General features: G+C 36.5%; 1 protein-coding gene across 6 annotated transcripts in view; it reads right to left on the reverse strand.

Annotated features, from left to right (window-relative positions):
* The window catches only part of ERC1 (ELKS/RAB6-interacting/CAST family member 1), a 426,664-nt gene that overhangs the window by 314,194 nt on the left and 91,259 nt on the right, over positions 1-21,211 (reverse strand). For 3 of the 6 annotated variants that reach the window (XM_081130857.1, XM_081130860.1, XM_081130856.1), the window contains exons 4-6: positions 8,456-8,530; positions 3,293-3,448; positions 1,940-2,023 (exon numbers count right to left, since the gene is read on the reverse strand). In XM_081130857.1, coding sequence (XP_080986983.1) covers positions 1,940-2,023; positions 3,293-3,448; positions 8,456-8,530 — 315 coding nt within the window. The remainder of the gene's footprint in view (positions 1-1,939; positions 2,024-3,292; positions 3,449-8,455; positions 8,531-21,211) is intronic. The other 3 variants (XM_081130861.1, XM_081130858.1, XM_081130859.1) reach the window with 1 other exon arrangement.

The following is a 21,211-nucleotide window of genomic DNA, read 5'->3' on the forward strand; positions in this document are numbered from 1 at the left end:
GAATATATGTGAAGTATTTTACTGTAATAATCATAGGTATAAGGGACAAATCTTTTCAGAACAATTTCCCATGAAGAAATATAAACTTTGCTTTAATTAGACTTTTAAAAAGCCCTAAAAATAAATTTCTAATTTACTCTTCTGTTCGCAAGAAGACAAGCATTTTTCCCATATGCATGAAACCTCCAATTACAGATACAGTTATTCATTTAACAAATATTTGTGTACTTATTTCATGCAAAGTACTTGAGGATACTAAGGACATCAGTGGAAGATAATTGTAAATGGCAACTATTTTCATCCTGTTGTATAGATATGTACCAGGAGTTACCACATACTGTAATGGTATAGTGTCTTTCATTACATTTCTTTACAAACAAACATCAAACATTAGTATTATCCTATTGCTAACATACAGAATGTACTAAAAGACAATTGTTGTTTGAATGAATATTCAAGAGGAACATTCAAAGTGTTATCACTCCTCAGCTAAAGAACTATGGCTTAAAGTTTTCTCAAATTTCCAGCTACCTCTAGTCATGTGATCAAAAACAAATATAAAATCTCAGTTTCCTATCATCTGTATTATTAATCTTCAAATAATGTTATATTGACCATAGAAACTGAGAAAGGGAAGAAAATATTCTAAATTGAAAGCAGAGCTCCAAAGCACAAATTGTGCTTAAAAGTTAGGAGTACAAGGCTTTGCAGTTTCTCACACACGAGGATGAGTGTGACTTTGAGTAATTATTTTATGTCTCTAGGCCTTGGCTTCCTAATCAGTAATAAGAAGAAAATGAACCAGTTCTACTGTGCTGTTTAGAGATTAAACAAAATAATGTATGGAATGTGTTTAGCCTGTTGTTTGACACACACACAAAAAATGATTTAACAGTAGCTGAGAAAAAGAAAAGAGAGAAGTTATGGATTAACTTCTCCTCTAGACAATACATAGTTACCACAAACCAAATTAGACTCTTTCGGACAAAGTATTTCACTTCCCTACCTATACTATGAAGTGGTCCATAAACAGCAAACTCACCAAATTAGCATAAAGGTTTTTTTAATGTTGCATTTCAGTCTTATCCCACAATTGTTTTCAGAAGCAGTTTTTCTGACACTTGTATGACACGTGTGCACAGCCTAGGATAGGGCAGTAGAGTGAAGAGCTTACCAGCACAGGTTCTGGAACCAGATTACCTACTGTAAAAATCAAACTCTGCCTCTTACTAGCTGTGTTTCCTAAGCACCACTCTGTTACCTCAGTTTCCTCATCTATAAGTTGGGGTTGATAATATACCTACCTTAGTAGGTTATAAAATGCTTACAATAAGTGCTCAAGTATTAGCTATTTTATTATATTTTGAAATGAATTTTAAGTTCTTCAGAAAGAAAACAACTAGATTTGGAGACTTTAATTATCTAATTTACTAGATAACTCTAAATAAGCTAATTACTTTCTATATATCTGTTCTAAAGAAAGAAACATTTGCTGCAAAGTCACCAAATAGACTTAAAGATTGTGTCTGTATATGAAGGTAAAGCACTTTACTCAAGAATTTCAAATTCAAATAAATACTAGAACATCTGCATATACCTAAAAAGAAAAAGAGACTACCATTCATGTAAACCAACAAATCTCTAGTAACAGAAAAGAAGTTGAGAAAAAACAAGCTTTACCCATACAGTGACAACAGCAACAATAAAGAACCAGGTACAGGGCTTCCAGAACATGTGGGGGCTCACTGCACACAAAGTGACATATGGTTCAAACTGCTGAACAGGTGTTGGTTAAAGAGCAGAGCAGGCTGGTTAGTACCAGTACTGGGCAAAGCTGCCAACCACAGAAAATGAAAGTATAAGCCACCCAGAAGCCAGAGCTGGCAGGGTCCCACTGTGGGATCACTGCACACAAAAGGATAAATCTTACGGCAAAGACCTCAGCCTGAAGACCAGCCGCTCTCTTTTTCAGCTCCTCCCCTTGAGCCTCTTTCGAACTTAGTTCCTCCTTCAGTTGCTCTACCTGTCACGACATTGTTATTCTTTTTTATTTATGTGTCAACTTAGGTCTTATCTGCTTTTGAGCCAGAGCAGTAACTGGAAATAAAAGTAACATATAACACAATCAAATCTGTTTCCCTCATTCCCTCTATCAAAGACCCTAGATGGTTTCTCTATTTTCACAGGGTTTTAAAAATTAACTGGAATGTGCTAATCAGCAAATGGGAAGCAGAGCTTATATTGCTGTATATTTAGTTCTCAAAATAGGGTGAAAAATCCAAACTAAAAAGAAGTTTGAATATGTGAATTTTTAACTTTCTAATTAACATGAAATTGGCAGTAGTCATGTCATTAACAACAGATTCTTACAATAATAGAGGAATATTCTACAAATTTATATGCCAGGTATGCGTACCACAATAAGAAGCCAGAAACTGGAGGGGGAGTTATAACTGTGTCATTCCCTTACACTTTTCACTTCTAAGAAATTGGGGAATAATACAATTGGGATATGGTAGAAGGAAGGGGGGATACTTATTTTCTAGGTAATATTTTATAGCTGCAATTATGATTTTTAATTGAACCACAACAAACCTGATAAATTGACAACTACAATAAACTAAATCCTCCAATGTGCCTAAAGAGTTTATAGAATCACGCTAAATGGCCTTAGATCTAAGGAAGGAATATTGTGACTGAATTTACAAGTACAGCTTGACATCAGTGATACCTATCTTACTTTACATACACCTGAAGCATACATGGGAAACAATAAACCTGATACAAATGGATCTTCTCCAAGGGACAGAGCAAATGGTTTTCCTTTATGGAACTGTATTTGAAGGAAAAACATGATTTTATTTCAACCATATCTGGAAAAGGCGCGGGGGGAGGTGGGAAGATCTGGGTTCAACTTCTTAAGGTTTTGACTTTTAAAATACTTCACAAGAGGTAGAGAACTAGATGTCTCACATAGTGAGAAAACCTCATCTGGATGTAATTCTACTAAATCATCTCAGCAATACTAATAGACATGAAATGTTAAACTGTAAAAATACATACTTTCCTCATACAGGTAATTTTTTTTAAGTGAAAACTTGAAGTAACTATAGAACATCCATTATTCCAACTTTAATTCTGGGCAAATTCCACTTGAAAGAATTATTTTAGTAGTACTCTTCCCTGAAGTCTGATAAAACAGGGTGAAGTCCTTTATCATCACCAAGGACCTAGGAATATGTATCAATTTTTCAAACCTCGTTTTTAAAATTACAGTATCACATGCCATTACCTTATTTTTCATGAATTTCGAATGACTCCGATAGACCTCCATTTGCTTCATTTCTTCCTCCCGTTCTTCAGTACTCAAAGCCCCATTCGATTTCAGCATCTGAATTTCCTCTTCCAAGTCTCGGAGCCCACGCTCCATAGAGGAAATTTTTGAATCCTGAGGACAATGGAAGATTTAGACATTAAAGTATTCACGAAAAATCAGAGAAGTTAAACAACCCAGTCTTAGAGATATTAAATTTAATAAAAATAAATATGCAGGAAAATTGCTGTCTAGCAACTGATACCTAACTTCTAAAATATAACCTTTATGGTAATTTGGGTGGAAGGAGGAGGACTCATATCTGTAATACGATTTTTCCTCTATCTCTTTCTCTCATCTGCACCCTTTCGATTAAAGCTAAGACAATTAACTAAAGAAGTAAAAGCAATCGAAAACTGGTAAAAGTTTTTTTGTACTTTATGGTGGAAAACTATCTAGTGAAAATTTTTGTAATGTTAACAGTAAAACCTTTTCCAGATATAATATCTTATCATATTACTTGGTGACTGCTAAAGGGTTTATTTCTGCCCACAAAGGAGGGGGGAGATGTGTAAGAAGGTTTCAAAGATTTATACAATAATGTGTATATATTTATAAAAATTAAGATTTTACAACATACCATTGCAGAAAAACAAAGAGATAATTACATTAACAGTTAGAGTTTACCATATTCATAATATTTTTCTCTATACTGTTCCATACATATGAAATATTTCATAATAATTTTTAAAACATCATTGTCCTTGTAAATCATGACCACCACAAAAATCACTTCCTAGTAGAATATCCTTCTATATTCAATGTCTTGGTTTTGTTTGTGACAGTATCTAGTGATTAGATGTCATCAATTACAGAAAGATCACTTTATATGTTGTCAGTTATAGAAAAACTACACAGAACGAATACATTTATATCAATAATGCATATGCTTATTCATCTAAGAAATAAAGATCTTAAAGATCATCAATTAAGTATAGCTTTATTTTATTTGGAATTTTAGAGAAACCATTCCTTTAGAAGGTAATTTTGAGAATGACTTCCTGTTGCACTTTAGCTCGAGGACTGCTAGTTGACTTTCCTTGTAATAATTCTTAAAGCATGCAGATAAAAGTTAAAGGATTTATCATGAGAAAACTACAACTAGCTATTTTTAGGTTCAGGAGAGAGGAGAAGCATGTATTCCTCTGTCTTGCATTATATTACCTTTAAAATTATCACAACAAAAACTTTCTTTTACAAATCTATTCAAATTAAACTTACATTTGGTTCAAAATTAAATGTATTAATCAGTAAAATCAGAGACATTCTAAACCTAAGCCAGGATTTTTATTTACTCATTTAAAATGACTGGGCCTCAGGTAACTACTTCAATTGCAGTATCTGAAAATTCACTTTTGAGATGACTATAAATCTTCCTGGAGCTATCAGGGTCCCTCAAAAATGGCTAAAATACTAGGCACATGCATGTGATTAACCCACAAATGAAAGAAAGTGAAATGTGGTTCACCTCGAACATTAGCCTGGGTGGCAATGAAAGAGGGCCAGTGGAAGAAGAGAGTGTATTTCTAGCACCATTGGTGCTCCTCCACACAAGGCAAAATAGCCTTCAGCTAAGAACTCCAGCTCTGCACATCACACAGATTACACCTCTACAAAGCCCCTACAAGGAGCTTGCCAAGAAACATTATCCATCTTCTCCCCTAACCCCAACGCAGATAGAGAGGCAGCTCTTTACCAAATCAGCACCCCCACTACCAAATCATGCAACATAAAAGCTTCTCCCCAGAAAAGGACCGCAACTGCAGCTCTGAAAGCCTTGAGGCAGGCTTAGGCTGCACAGAAGAAGAACCTGCCAGGCTACTCTCTGAAATCAGGCCAGAAAATTAATGCCTGATATGCTCAACTAGTTCCAGCACCAACTCAAACAGTATTCAGGCTGGATTTATTTGGGGATAGTCCTTCCAATGAGGTTTCTTACTCCTAGCATGTATAATAATTAAGTAAATAAATTCCTTATCATCTTACTGCTCTGTACTTCTCCAGCCCTGGGTCTTCCATCATTAACCAACCAATCCCACTAAGCCTAGTGAAATCATGTTCCTTAATAAATTTCCAATTCCTCAACTTTTTTTCAAAAGTTGTCTCCCTATTCCAAGTAAAACATGGCTTTCCCAAAGGATATAACTTTCCAGAACTCTCTCCAGTGTAGGCCACTAATCCTCCAGCACCACAAGGGAACAAGGGAAAAGTGTGGGCATCCTGGTTCCTCAACGCTGTTCCCCTTTATCTGAAGCTCATATTTAAAGCTCCTTTTCACTCTACCTTCCTCACTGCAGCCATCAAGGGACTTCTGCCCTATTTTTTTTTAATCCTCCCTCAAGGATATGTTTTTATTGATTTTAGAGAGAGGAAGGGAGAGGGAGAGAGAGAAACATTGATGTGAGAGAGAAATTTCAATCGGTTGCCTCCAGTATGCGACCTGACTGGGAATCAAACCTGGAACCTTTTTGGTGTATGGGACAATGCTCCAACCAACTGAGCCACCCAGCCATGGCTACGCCTGCCCATTTTAAGAAGCCTTTGGCACCTGGCTTCAGCACCAATCTTCCCTTCAAATGCCTCTTGCCACCAACCTAGGATTTCAATGTCTGAATTCTTTAACGTCCTTAATTCCACTGACCTCATCCTCTAGTCCATTTTAACTATCCAGTTTATAAGACTATCACTCTGGAGCCTGCTGTTACCCAGGACTCTCTTCCCAGGCCTGTCACACCACAACTCTCATTATCTGCTGTTCTTCAACCTCACAGAGATCTCCGCTTCCCTAACTCTTACATTTTCTCCCAACCTATCAGTCCATTCTAAATTCTCTTCCTTCCCATCCAGGTTACATTCCTGGACTGATCATCCAAATTACTCTTTCACCATCACTCTCAATTCATTTGCATCCCAATAATTTTTCTGTATCTACCCAGCAAAACTCTAACCCTAGAGCCATACAGTAATTCTTCCCTGCTTCTCCCCTGCTGAAGGAAAAAGAAAAAAAAAATAGAGAAAGAAATGAAGAAGCATGAGATAGAAAAGAGGGAAAAGGTGAAAGGAAGGAAGAAGGCGGGAGAAGAGAAGGGGAAAGGGGTAGAAGAAAAAGAAGGGGGGGAAGGAGGAGGAGGAAATTAACATCACCTTGAAGATGACTGTTGGGCTCTTTTATTGTCTATCATTTATCTTTCTTTCTCATTTCCCCCAAAGACTATTCTAGATCATCGTAATTCTGTCAGGCTCATGCCACACTCTCAGCAACTTAACTATTTCAGTCGTGATTTCAGCATAATGTCCACCTGACCCCACTGAGTCACCAGAATCTCAGAATCTCTTGCTTCTTAGCAAAATGGCTAAAGGCTAACAGAACTTTAAATAGATCCACTACGAATTAATACCACTACACTTCCCCACTTACCCCAAAAGGTAAGTGAAATAATTTTGTGAATGTAGGTACAAAATTATTGATGTATTTTAGTCTTAGGTTTTAACAGGGATCAGGAAATAACATGTATAAATAAACCTGAAGGAACTGGGAACATTCAAGTAAACCTTTCTAAAGGTTTTTTACAAGATTATGTTCAAGACTACTAATTGACTAGCTACAAAGAATCCAGAATCTACTAATTTGGAATTGGTAAGTCCTTTCCCCATTGAGAATAAAGATGTATACAACATAAACAAAGTTTTAGAGGAAATCATACAAATTAAGAGAACAGTTCTTATAACTGTACTTGAGAAGCATCTATTTATAGAAAACTATTTATATACCAAAAACTAAATACTCGTCACATCAACAAATATTAAATGAAGGCCCATAATGCAAAACACAGTGTCAAACTTTTTAAGAGATATGAAGTTAGAGAGAGAGAAAGAGAGAGGGAGAGAGAGGTGTCCCTATCTGTAAGAATCTTTTAGCTTTATTTAAAAAGAACATGTTAATAAAAAAAATAACAGCAGCAGCAGTATACAATGACTGGATGTTTACTATGTGCCAGGTTCTCTTCAAAGTGTTTTACTCTTCTAACTAATTAAACCTCAAAATAACCTATGGGATGGGTGCTATTACTACCACAATTTATCGATAAACAAATTGAGGTGTAGAGAGGTTAGGTAACTTGCTCTGTGTCATACAGTTGATCAAGTAAAGCCAGATTTTGAATCCAGGAATATAACTGAGAAGGCAAGCTCTTCATCACCAACTGCCATATCGTACAGCCTGAAGATTTCTAACTACTCATTAACTTAAAGCAGAGATTTTCAAAGTATGACTTGTGGAATCCTGAGGGTGTCCCCCAGACCCTTTCAGTAAGTCTGCATAGTCAAAACTATTTTCTTAATAATACTATCACTTTATTTGCCTTTTCTATTGTGTTAACATTTGTTAACATTTTCACCCAAGGTATGAAAGCAATGGTGCCTTAGGACAACAGGCAGTAGCACCAAACCACAGTAGTCATTGTATTCTTCAGTGTCAGGCACTCACAGAAAAAAAGAAGAAAGAAAATTTTTAAAAGACTGCCTAACTTAATGACCTGTTATTTTATTACTTTTAATAAATCTCAACCTTGAGCACACATCTTTTTAATATTCTGTGTGATTAAACAGGAAGGAGCTAGGCACTTCTGCTGCAAGAAGTACAATGACTATTCCCAGGAACAGCACTTGTGTGCTTCGAGTTGAAACTGAATTGGCTACTTTTTTCATAGAAAGCTATTTTTACTAGAAAGAAAGAAAAACTATGGTTACTCCGACTTGATATTTGGCAGATATTTTCTTAAAAATGAAGGAAATGAGTCTATCATAAGAGTATAAAGGGGTCCTGAGATCAAAAGGTTTGAGAATAGCTGACTTAAAGAAATTGTGGACAAACCTTTTGGTCCAATTTGAGTTACATGCTACAACTAAAAGCAACTGAGACTAAAGTTCTTTTTAAAGTGTCATTTTCATTAAGTCTTACTATTTCTTTTCAATTTGCAAAATGAGTAAAATATTATTACATACCACTTTCTAAAACTCACACATGACAGTGTGTGATCACTTACATGTGTAAAATGAGTCATAAGATTATTAGATTCTCACCTTCATTTCAATAACAGTTTGCAGAGCTTTTGTCTTGGCAGAATCGGGGGCGTTCTCAAATCTCCGATGCATCTCCTATACAAGAGAAGTAAAAAAAAGAGTAAGTATCCTTTTTTTCACTCTCATTTTAAAAAGGGGGGGAGGGAGAAGGAGTAATTGTGTGCAAAAGATGGTCACTCGAGCCTTGTAAGACACCCTGATCCTTCTCTGTTTCCCTGACCTTTCTCTGTGAAGAAGGTAACCCACAGACTGCATTCAGGCTAAGAAAGCATAGGAGGGTTCCAATCTCTGAACTCCTAGTTATTTAAAATTAGTCATACAGACCCCAGCTACTACAACAGCTGAAACTACAGCACATCCCCAGGTTGGTGTGTCAATCTTCCACATGACTCCAAGACATATAATCAGAACTCCAAATGACCCAAAAAGGGGATTAGAAATATTCCCTTTTAAAAACGAGAAATAAAAGCAGTCACAATTAGCCTGCATTCCACAAGCACTAGTGTTGACAACATCCTTTCCATAGCATCCACCCCCAGAGTAATAACCACCTGGCTACCTATGATGAAAATCTCTCCAGTGGGGCTACAAGTAGAAAGAAAAGGGGTAAAACCGCTGCACAAGTTTCCTAAGTAGTTCATGTTTAGAAAATGTCAGAAAAACATGGCTATTTTTTAATCCAAATTTTAGTGAGTTTGGGTTCTGGAAGGAAGAAGGCAATGGTAGTAATATCACAACTGGGGTCTCCAAGTATCAGCCTGAAGTTACCAGAACACCTCAGAATATTTTCTTGTCATATTCTGTGAATGCCTCCGAGTTTGCCAGTACTTCCAAAGTATCCTGGGACAGACTCTAGTGACCCCAAAGAATACACAAATGAATTCTTTCCAAATGACAGTGCTTAGCCATAATAAAAAGAAATGTACAGCCCCGGCCCCGGTGTGGCTCAGTGGATAGAGATTGGCCCCAGCACCAAAGAGCAGCAGGTTCGATTCCTGAACCCAGTTGGGGCATGTAAGGGTCTCTCTCTCCCTCTCCCTTCTCTCTCCTTTCCACTCTTTCTAAAACTCAATGAGAAAAATATCCTTGGGTGAGGATAACAAAAAAAGAAATAGAATTGTATAATACTTTAATTTTACCTTTCACCTAATTTACTCATTCTTGCCTGACCAGGAAGAATAGTTTGAGAGAAACAAAATAGAACTGCAAACTTCACTGAGTTATCTATTCCTGAAAGAGTAGTCCTAATGAAATGACAAAAATTCTAAACTATGAACAGGAAACGTTTCAACACCAGTAATTTCCAAATACCCACATTCCCCATCTGGCTGTTGATCTATGGTGTAAACCACTCCTAACACACACTATGCTTTCTGCTATCTCTCTCCCTAACTCCAGCCTTAAATATTCAACTAGGTATCCCACTTATATGTTAACACACACCTCAAACTCTACATGCCCAAGACTAAACTCGTGGTGGTGGCCCCAAAACCTACTCCATCCTTCCAGTTACTCAGGTCAAAGACCAATGCATGTTCTTCATGCCTTCCTTTCTCTTTTCAAGCCACAGCCAGTCAGGAAATCCAGTTAACTCCATCTTCAAACATATCCAAAATCCAAGTACTTTCTGAACATCTCCACTGCTACTACTTGGAGTGAGTCACTAATAAAAATATACCTTGTAATCCAACAACAACCTCCTAATCAGGCTCTCCACTCTTTACCTTGCTTCCCTACAGAATATTCTCAACAGAACACTAAGAGTACCCCTTTTACACACCAATCTGATGTTGTTACTCCTTTGCTCAAAACCCTGTCATGCCTCCCCATCTGACTCAAAGTAGAGCCACAGTCCTTTCAGTAGCCTACAAGACCCCACCTCTTACCACTCTCCCCTCAGTCACTATGCTTCAGCCATACTCAACTCCTTGCTGTTCCTCAAATACGCTAGGCATTCTCCAGTTCCTTGGGACCATTACACCAGACGTCTTGTTTCCCAAACTCTCTTTCCTCTCCTTCAAGTCGTGGCTCAAGTATCTCTTCTATGTTATTAGGTTTATTAGTTGTGATAACTGCATTGAGGTTATGCAAGAAGATGTCCATATGTTTTAGAAGTATGTACTAAAGTCTACAGAGGTAAATTACATCCTGTTAGAAATCTGCCTTAAAATCTTTGGTGAAGAAAAGAAGAAAAAGAAAAAAGGGATACATGAAGCAAGTGTGGCAAAATGTTGGTAACTGGAATATCTGAGTGATAAGTATATTGAGATTCATTATACTATTCTCACTACTTTTGTGTCAGTTTGAAATCTTTCATAAAAACAATGCTTAATGTTCTCAGTGTAACCTACCCTATTTTAAAACTTAAAACTAACAGAAGAACCCGCATGTCCTTTCCCCTTTACCATCCTCTACTTTTCCTTTGTCCTATAGCACTTATCCACTATCACATTATGCAATGTTTACTTGTTATGTGTTCTGTTTATTATCTATTTCCCCCTATAAGAACGTAAGTTCCACAAGGGCCAGGGTCTTTGTTTCATTCACTGATGAATCCAAAGTGCCTACAGCAGTAGCTGGTACATTGGTAAGTGCTTAACAGAAATTTAAAGAATGAGTGTCAAATGAATGAATAACAAATGGCTACCAAACTTTCAAGAATTAGGTAAAGAGAATCTTTTAACCCCTTCCTACTCTTGTGCTGAATTATGTGCTCTTCCTCTTATTTTTCATACCACATGCTACATAGCCATCCTTTAACACTCACTACATTATATTTGAAATAACTTTCTTCTTTAACATAGTAATATAATCATTAATAATTATTTCTCCTCCACATCCGTTTCTCTTTTGTTGGATGAATGGAAGAACAAATAAATGAATAAATTATCAGCTAGTTCCCATCTTCGCTGCTCTACTGGACCACTCCCTCTGAAATATTGAATAAAGAATCTCCTTGTTTCTAAATCTAATAGCTGTTACACTCCACATCCTCTCTGGAATCCATCTAATAGGTGACTGTTTTTTTAACCATAGATAGATTTAAGGGTGGAACATCTTTAAAATTTTTGACTGGCTTCCATTACAGAATTATCCTAGCTTTAAATGCTTAGTCTCTGCCCCTTCCCCTATCTTACCTGCAGACAGACATTTCCTTGGAACTCTTCTCAATTCTATAGCCCCAATCCAGGGCCTCCACTATTCCACAGAGTAACTTAATGTGACTTAGATAAAAGCAATACCTCTAGGGTAGTTGCAACTTTACCATGAAACATGGGTTGAGTTTTGGGCCCCACTTGCTCTACCAGCAGGAAGCTCTTGTTCAGTGAAAAACGTGCACATGCAACCATCCAAAGCAGCCCTTTTCCCTAATCCCACAGATCTGATTATTACCCTTTCAAGGATAACCTGCAAAACCTATTTCTCTAGCCCTAAAGTGGATGGATATCTATCACTCTCTTGCCAAATGCTATTTGATCTTTCTATGTTTGGGATTCCACATTTTAAGGTAGAGTCTACCTCCCACAATAGGAGCTAAAAATGCTACATGCTTGTTTTTCCCAGCCTTTCTTGGAGTCAAAGCCCAAACACATAACCTGATCACTCCAATCAGGCTTGGGAATGGCAGAGGTTCCAGTGGTTGTGAGCATTGTCAGTGATGTCAACAGAACAAGCTACTGTGCCTGTGCCCTGCACCAAGAGCACAACCGTCCTCACCAAACCAATAAAGAAGCATTACTGAGGGGAGGCACTGACTTTGGCTATATAACTTCTGACCCAGTTCTTCAGCCCACCTAGGGACTCTGGGACCTACATATTCATTCCTTTATTCACATCAGGAACTATGCCAAGTTTGGGAGATACAGTAGTGAGAAATAACAAATATGATCCCTTTTATCGTGGAATTTTTAGTCTACCATGAAAAAATAAATTTTAACCAAATAATCACCTAACAATTCATCAGTCACCAATGACCTCCACATTGCTAAAAGCCATGATTCATCCTTAGTCTTCAGCTTACTCGATCTATGAGCAGCATTTGACATAGTTGCTCAGTCCCTCTTCCTTATTATACTCTCTTCCCTTGGCTTCCAAACTCTAAGTTTTTCTTCCTATCTTACTGATTCATTTTCTGCCTAACTTCTTAGGAGTGCCGTAGGCATCAAACCTTAGTCTCTTCTCCAACTTACTTACTAATTCCTTTAGTGTTCTCATCCAGTCTCATAACTTTTGACACAATCCACTTAATAGTGACTCCTAAATTGTACCTCCTGCTGAAATCCACACTTGTATATACCATTCCTCCTTAGCATCTTCATGAGTGTATCTGATAGATATCACACTGTTAATATGTCCAAAACTGAACTCCTAAGTTTTTCCCTTTAAACTTGCTTCATCTATCACATCCTGATTAATGGTATGTGTCCACCCAGTTGTTTAGGTCAAAAACAGGAGTCTCCTTTTTCTTACACCTACATCCAAGCTATCAGGAAATCCTGTTGTTCCTATTTTCAAAATGTCTCCACAAACCAACTGTGTCTTATTACCTCCACTGCCATAGTGATCTGAGCTACCAGTATCCTATTCCTGGATTATAGCAACAGTCTCCCGAAGTTGACTTCCGTATTCACAATAGGATAGCTAGAGTGTTCTTTTTGAGACAGAAGTCAAACATGCTTGACAATGTCAAAAGCTCCTCATTTCACTCAAGGAAAGTCACAGCCCTTATGCTGGCCCAGAAGGCCTTATGTGATGTGGCCCCGTTATTTGCCCGGCTTCATCCCTTACTATTCTCTCCCCTTGGTCTCCAGACCTATTAGCCTCCTTGCTTTTCCTCAATACATCAGCCCTGCTCCTGACCTAAGGCCTTTGCATTCATTGTTTCCTCTGCTTGACTCTTTCTTCTTCCCTTAACTTTTAAGTCTGTTCAAAAGTCAAACTCTCAAGAGGCCTATCCTTATTATTTTATTTAAAATTAGAAATTACCTCTAACGCACACTTCCAATATCCCTAACCAAGCTCTACTTTTTGCTTAGCATTTATCACTTTCTAATAGCATATTACTTATTATGGTAAACATAACTATCTGAGGGATCTTTTTTCTTTTTTATTACCTGATATATACCAAGCACTCAAACCAATACCTAGCACAATGGTATACTCAAATATTTGTGAGATGAATAAATGATGTTTAAAGAACTGTATGATTCATGTGTGAAAAGTGTTATGAAGAAAAATATCCACAGTAACATGAGAAAAATGTGAGGGACCTTGATAATACTCGAGATCTTGGAAAGTTTCCTAAGGAATACTTGAGAGTGAAGAGTGAGTAGGAGTTAGACTGGGCAAAGTTCAATCAAAAGGGAGGAACTCGAAGGTATGTTCTCAACTAACTAACAAATGGAAGTTGAGAATCTGGAACTGCCCTGCATGCTACTCACATACCCCTGGAAAGTCTTTGTAAATGCCAAAGTATACAAATACCCCAGCCTTAAAACTGCTGGTCTACACCAGCTATCTCTCCCTCACTTCCCATTCAATCTTTTAACTGTAAATATTTCAAGCATACAAGATTCCTTTACTAATCTGGCTTCTTCTACCTCTTCACTCTAACAACTCATCAAAATCACCAATAAATTGCAGCAATAAATTGCCAAATCTAATAGGCACCTCTCTGTCCTCATCTTCCTAAAATTCTCGGAGGCATTCAAAGTAGTGGCCCACTCCTCCAATATATTAAATTCTGGGTCAGCAGGGGGTGCGCAGGAGGCAGCCGATCAAAGACTCTCATCATTTATGTTTCTATTTCTCCCTCTCCCTTCTTCTCTCTGAAATCAATAAAAATATATTTTAAAAAAAGACAAACAACTCAATCAGCTTCCTCCCAGTCTCCAGTTTGTCCACATTTAATCAATTCTCCACACTGTAAACAAGGTGATCAACTGGGTACGCAGGAGATATTTAATAATATTTGTTCAGTAAATGAGTATAAAACTTTAAAATGTGTAAACAAAAATCAAATAAATCCTGCTAACTGTAAATAATCTTTATTAATAAAATCCTGTAACCTATACTTTGTTTTTCATTTGCTATTTCTGTATCCGCTTGAAAATATTAAAACTGCATTTCTTTACCTAATTCAGATACTGAACTAATTTAACTGACGACTTTCCCATTATCTAATTCCAAATTAGGTAAATTTCAAAATGCTTTAAGGCGAAACTATTATAATTTCATTTTAACCCTTATTTAGCATATAAGCAAAACATAAGAAAACAGAAATTCATTTGAATTTTTTTTAAATCCTCATATGCTAAGAAACTAGGATGTATTTTGAACCATTTAGGTATAAAACTTTCCTATTAAGACATTTTAAAACCTATCACTCATAAAAACTTTCCATTGAGAGGCCTGCACATTAAAGATTATTATGAACATATCTTGCAGTCAGTTAGCTGATAACACTCCCCACTCCCAATGAGCACATCAAGCCTCTGACTCATGCACTTGTTAATAATGAGATGAGACTCTGGAAATAGAAATGAATGTACTATTCAAACAAATGTAAGAAGTAGAATATGTTATTTGCTCACTTCATTTAGATCCTTTTGGCCTGAAAATTTTCATTCAAAAAAATTTAAAGTACAGGTAAAATTATTTGGCTCTTGCCACAATGTCAACTGAGGTTGACAGTAGAAAATGTGTTCATTTCCTCTCATTAATTCACTAAAGAATTTTTAGTAGTTTCTTTTTCAAAGTTAGCCAATTTTTACTTACATAACTGAGAGAAAGGAGTATTTGTGACTGAAAAGTACTACTTGCTTATATCTGAAATTTCTTTAAGGTATCAGCCTCTAAAACCCTTGGTTCAAGGGTAGAAACTCCATATTGCTTTTGAAGTCGTTTCATAAATTCAATCCTCCACACAAGTTCTAGGTTTACTATACTTATGACAAACAGAAGACAGAAATAAAGGGAAGGGTAAAAGAAAAAAATCCTCACTACTTTTTCTGTATCTTAACTCAGCCACTGTCAGACAACATTGTACTTCAACCTTTTACCATCTCTAGTAATGGCATTAATCTGAGAAAACGTATCTTTTGTTAAAATGGAAATTAGGCCCTAGCTGGTTTGGCTCAGTAGTTAGAGCGTCGGCCCTCAGACTGAAGGGTCCCAGGTTCGATTCTACCAAGGGCACATACTTGGGTTGCAGGTTCCATCCCCGCCCCCAGTTGGGAAACATGAGGGAGGCAACCAATTGGTGTGTCTCCTTCACATCAATGTCTCTCTCTCTCTGCCCCTCTCTCCCCCACCCTCTTCCACTCTCTCTGAAAAGCAACGGAAAAAATATCCTTGAGTGAGGATTTTTCAAAAAATGGAAATGAGCAACAAATGACAAAAATAAAAGAGGAGAAATAACCCAAATAAGATACATATTTTCCAAAATCACTACAAAAGAGCAAACTAATTAAGGACTCCTTTTTCTTTTGTAATTCTTCCTATTCTTTGTTATTTCTAGGTTATCTATATATATCTCTATTAATTTTTCTCCTCCCCTCTCCTCTGCTTATACCTTACAACTGCCAGTGATAGAGACAGGCATTCCCCAGATATGCTAGTTAGATTCAGTATTTCTAGCCTAGAACCTAGTCAAATATTAGGACTTTTAACCTCAAACATTTCTGCAAACCCTAACATGATTAACAGTTGTACTAACAAGGTTTGTTGATTGAAATATTACAGACAAAAACTAGAATGAATGTAATAGTACCTTAAAACGAATCTGTATTTCACTCATCACACCAGCAACTACATTTTAAAAGATGAGAGTGCACGTAAGTCTGAAATATATTCTTTATTTGGCCTATAGACAATACTTGATATGCATATGAATTGCAGATCCAAAAAATTCCATAGCTAATAGACCGAGAACCAAAATGTGGGTCTCAAACTTTGGTGTAAAACAGAATCACTTATAAAGCTTGTTAAAACTCCATATGCACAAGCCCCAAGCACTAAGTCTTCCCTGTAATTCAGTATTTGTCCAATAGAGGTCCTCACTCTTCTATCAATCAAAGGAAAGGTACTACAGTAAACAATATAAAACCTAACATTGTCACATAACATAATTTCGGTACAAAGAGAAAATACAATGCTTAATTTAAATTTTATTTTTTCTTCTTTGGCTCTATTTAGGGTATTTACCTGTTATCTATAGAATCATGTTCATAAACAAAATGACAACCTAATCACAAATGTTACTTGATTATAAATGCACTTTTAATGTTACCCTTTTTCATCAAATCTAAGATTCCATTGATTTTAAGACATACTATTGCTTGATGTGCTGGAAAGAAAAGGAGGAAATGGCTCCAAATAAGTCATGACATAGCTTTATTATTCAGAATTTTTACTTTACACCAACTGCAAGAGTTCTTTTTTACTTATTTAACCAGAGTTTAATCATGTATCATTCTGAACTATTTTTATGACTTTTTCCACACCAATAACTTTTTGTTTCAATGTTGATTCACCGTGCAATATTCTGAAGACACATTGAAAAACAAATTAAAGTCAATAATAAATACCAACATGGCTCACACCATCAACTAATGTGATAACAAAATGAACAGCTATGACTATATTTGTGAATGACAGGCAACCAAATCGAGCAGGACTGCTGCCTTACTGACAAAGATTATAAAATGCCATCAAGGGTTAAGACTTAACTCAATTTTATATTTTTAAACTGGAAAAAACTGTGAGTCTTAGAAGTGATGAAATACAGATTTTTAAAAGATTAACAATAATCCACTAAGTAATAAAACCTATGATATCCTGGCACTGCCAAGTCACAATTCTTTTTGCCTTTCATGATACACTAGTGATACAATTTACAACAGTCATTTCACGTCACCATTCACTGAACCTAGGTTAGAGCTGTGAAGTTCTTTACTAAACTTCATTGTTCACGCTTGACTATCCCTTTCCCATTTATTCTCAACACAACCAGAGTAAATTTCAAAAGCTAAACCAGATTTTATCACTCCCTTGATTAAACACTGGAATGGTTTTCTCTTATACTTTGAATAAAATTGTTGCATTATCTGCAAGGATCATGAAGGCAAGAACTTTGTTTCCTTAAGGGCATGAATTTTCTTTTATTCACTGGTATAGCCCAGTGCTTTGCACATGGTTAGTGCCCAATAAGTATCTGATGAGTGAAATAAATGAATCTGACCCTAAGCTACCTCTTCAACCTCTCTGATGCCAGCCTTCCTGTTATACAATATACTTTTGCCCTCTAGCCTCCTTGCTGTTTGCTCAAAACTCTTTCCCATTAAACCTTTGAAATTAACAACGCTTCTTCATGAAATGAAGCATTTAACCCAAATGCTCAGCAAGAGTATCTCCTTGTCTTTCTTCAGATCTCCCTTAAAGGGCACTTCCCCAAAAATGCTTACCCCGTTTACAGAAATCCTCTCCCCCAACATGATTAGATTCTACTCAATTCCTTTATTATATCTCATAATTATCAGTTTACTATCTCCTTTTATCATAATGCTGACTCCATCTGCTAATGGTTTATTTATAATTTCTATATCTAAACTCATAAGCAAAACTGGTTTGGAGGTTTAGTTTGTTTTGTAACTTTCATCAGGTTTTAATACCCAGTGGTCACACAGGGGAAAAAACTGGAAAGGCTAACCTTTCTGTAAGCTCCAGGTTTAAATTTCTTTGCCTACATTTCAATTTATCCAACTAACATTTCCTGAGTACCCACTGTCTATTTTCAGACATTGGCAATTTAAAAATTAAAAAATGGAAACCTCTGATGCAAAATTATTAAGTGAACAATGAAGAAACATACGTTAGTATACTATAACATGATTGGTTCATCTACATATATAGGGAGAGCTGCAGAAAAAAGACTTCACAAAAGAATTAAATTTTGAGCTAAATCTTTAAGGTAATAAGAGAAACAGAAAGGAGAACAAGCTTTCTAAACATTTATTTCTGAAGCAATCATTCCATTTGCTCTTAAATAATTTTAATTTGTTTCCTATAAGATGATGCTATACTGCTAATGGCAACTGAAGTTGTGTTGGTATGATTGACAAGGCCTATATTTCCTTTTTCCCCACTTTTTATTTAATTTATTGGGGTGACATTGGTTAACAAAATTATACAGGTTTCAAGTGCACAATTCCACATCATCTATATACTGCACTGTGTGTTTACCACCCCAAGTCAAGTCTCCTTTCATCAGCATTTATCCCCCCTATACCCTCCTCCCTCCTTCCACCGTCCCTGATAATAACCACACTGTTGTCCCTGTCCATGAGTTTTTCTTTTTTGCTCAATCTCTCTACCCATCCCCACACATCACACATACACACACACACTGACATCTGTCAGCCTGCTCTCTCTCTATGACGCTGTCTCTATCTTGCTTGTTGGTTCATTTAAATTCCACACAAGATTGAAATCATATGGTACTTGTCTTTCTCTAACTGGCTTATTTCACCTAGCATAATGTTTTCCAGGTCAATCTATGCTGTCAAAAGGATAAGAATTCCTTCTTTTTTTACAGCTGAGCTGTATCCCATTGTATAAATGTACCACTGCTTTTTCATCCACTCATCTACTGATGGACACTTGGGCTGCTTCCAAACCTTGGCTATTATAAGTAACACTGCAATGAACAAAGGGGTTCATATATTTTTTCAAATTAGTGTTTTGAGTTTCTTCGGGTAAATACCCAAAAGTGGAATCATTAGGTCATAAGGGAGTTCCATTTTTAATTTTTAGAGGTAACTCCATACTGCTTTCAACAGTGGCTGCACCAATCTGCATTCCACCAACAGTGCACAAGGGTTCCCTTTTCTTAACATCCTCACCAACACTTGATGTTTGTTGATTTATTGATGATAGCCATTCTGACAGGTGTGCGGTGATATCTCATTCTGGTTTTAATTTTCATTTATCTGCTGATTTATGATGTTGAGCATCTTTTTATGTCTGTTGGTCATTAGTAACTTCTCTTCGGAAAAGTGTTTATTCAGGTCCCTTGCCCATTTCTTAATATCTTGTTTGTTTGTTTGTTTAGTGTTGAGTTTTATAAGCTCTTTATAAATTTTGGGTATTGACCCCTAATCAGATGTACTGGCAAATATGTTCTCCCACTCATTGGTTGTGTTTTCATTCTGTTGACGGTTTCCTTTGCTGTGAAAAACCTTTTTAATTTGATGTAGTCCCACCTGATTATTTTTTATTTTTATTTTTTTTATATATCTTTATTGATTTCAGAGAAAGGGCAGCAGAGGGAGAAAGAGAGAGAAACACCAATGATGAGAGAGTCATTGGGGATCGAACCCGCAACCCGGGCATGTGCCCTGACCGGGAATCAAACCTCGATCTCCTGGATCCTAGGTCGATGCTCAACCGCTGAGCCATGCCCGGCCGGGCCCCACTTGTTTATTTTTTCTTTTGTTTCCCTTGTCAAAGGAAATTTATCAGAAAAAATACTAATCAGAGGAATATCTAACATTTTATTGCCTATGTTTTCTTCTAGGATTTTTATGGTTTCAAGTGTAACATTTAACTGTTTAATCCTTTTTGAGTTTATTCTTGTGTATGGTGCAAGAAAGTGGTCCAGTTTCTTTTTCTTTTGTTTTTTTTCTTTTTTTTTTTTTTGCATGTATCTGTCCAATATTCCCAACACCATTTATTAAATAGACTATCTTTACCCTTTACCCCATTGTATGTTTTGGCCTCCTTTGTCAATTAATTGACTATAAAGGCATGGGTTTATTTCTGGGCTCTATTCTGTTCCACCCATCTATATGTCTGTTTTTATGCTAGTTCCATGTTCTTTTGAATACTATGGCCTTGAAGTACAGTTGTATATCAGGTAGTGTGATTCCTCTAACTTCGTTCTTCTATCTCAAGATTGCTATGGCTATTAGGGGTGTTTTTCCTTCCATATAAAATTATGAAACACTCATTCTAGGTCTGTGACATATGCCATTGGTTTCCTGACAGGAATTGCGCTGAATGCACAGATAGCTTTGGGTAGTATGGACATTTTAATGCTGTTAATTTTTCCTATCCATAAATATGGTATATGCTTCCATTTACTTGTATCTTCTTCAATCGCTTTCTTCAGTGCATAATTTTCTGAGTACAAGTCTTCTACATCGTTGGTTAAATTTATTCTTAGGTATTTTATTCTTTTTGAAGCAATTGTGAATGTGAATGGGACTGTCTTAGTTTTCCTTTCTGATAGTTCATTATTGGTGTATAAAAATGAAACTGATTCCTGGATATTTGTTTTGTATCCTGCTACTTTATTGAATTCATTCATCAGTTCTAGCAGTTTTTTGATAGAATCTTTAGGATTCTCCATATATAGTATCATGTCATCTGAAAATAATGAGTTTCACTTCTTCCTCTGCACTCTGGATGCCTTTTATTTCTTCTTCTTATCTGACTGTTTTGGCTAGGACTTCCAGTACTATGATGAATAAGAGTGATGAAAACAGACATCCCCCACTTGTTCCTGATCTTATGGAAACTGCTTGTAGTTCTTGCCCATTGAGTATGATGTCGGCTGTGGGTTTGTCATATATGGCCTTTATTACATTGAGGTATGTTCCCCCTATTCCCATTTGCTGAGAGTTTTTATCAAAAATGGGTGATGGATTTTATCAAATGCTTTTCTGCATCTATGATATGATGTGATCTTTATCCTTC

The sequence above is a fragment of the Miniopterus schreibersii genome (genome assembly GCF_964146895.1).
Source record: "Miniopterus schreibersii genome assembly, chromosome: 2".
Classification (NCBI taxonomy): domain Eukaryota; kingdom Metazoa; phylum Chordata; class Mammalia; order Chiroptera; family Miniopteridae; genus Miniopterus; species Miniopterus schreibersii.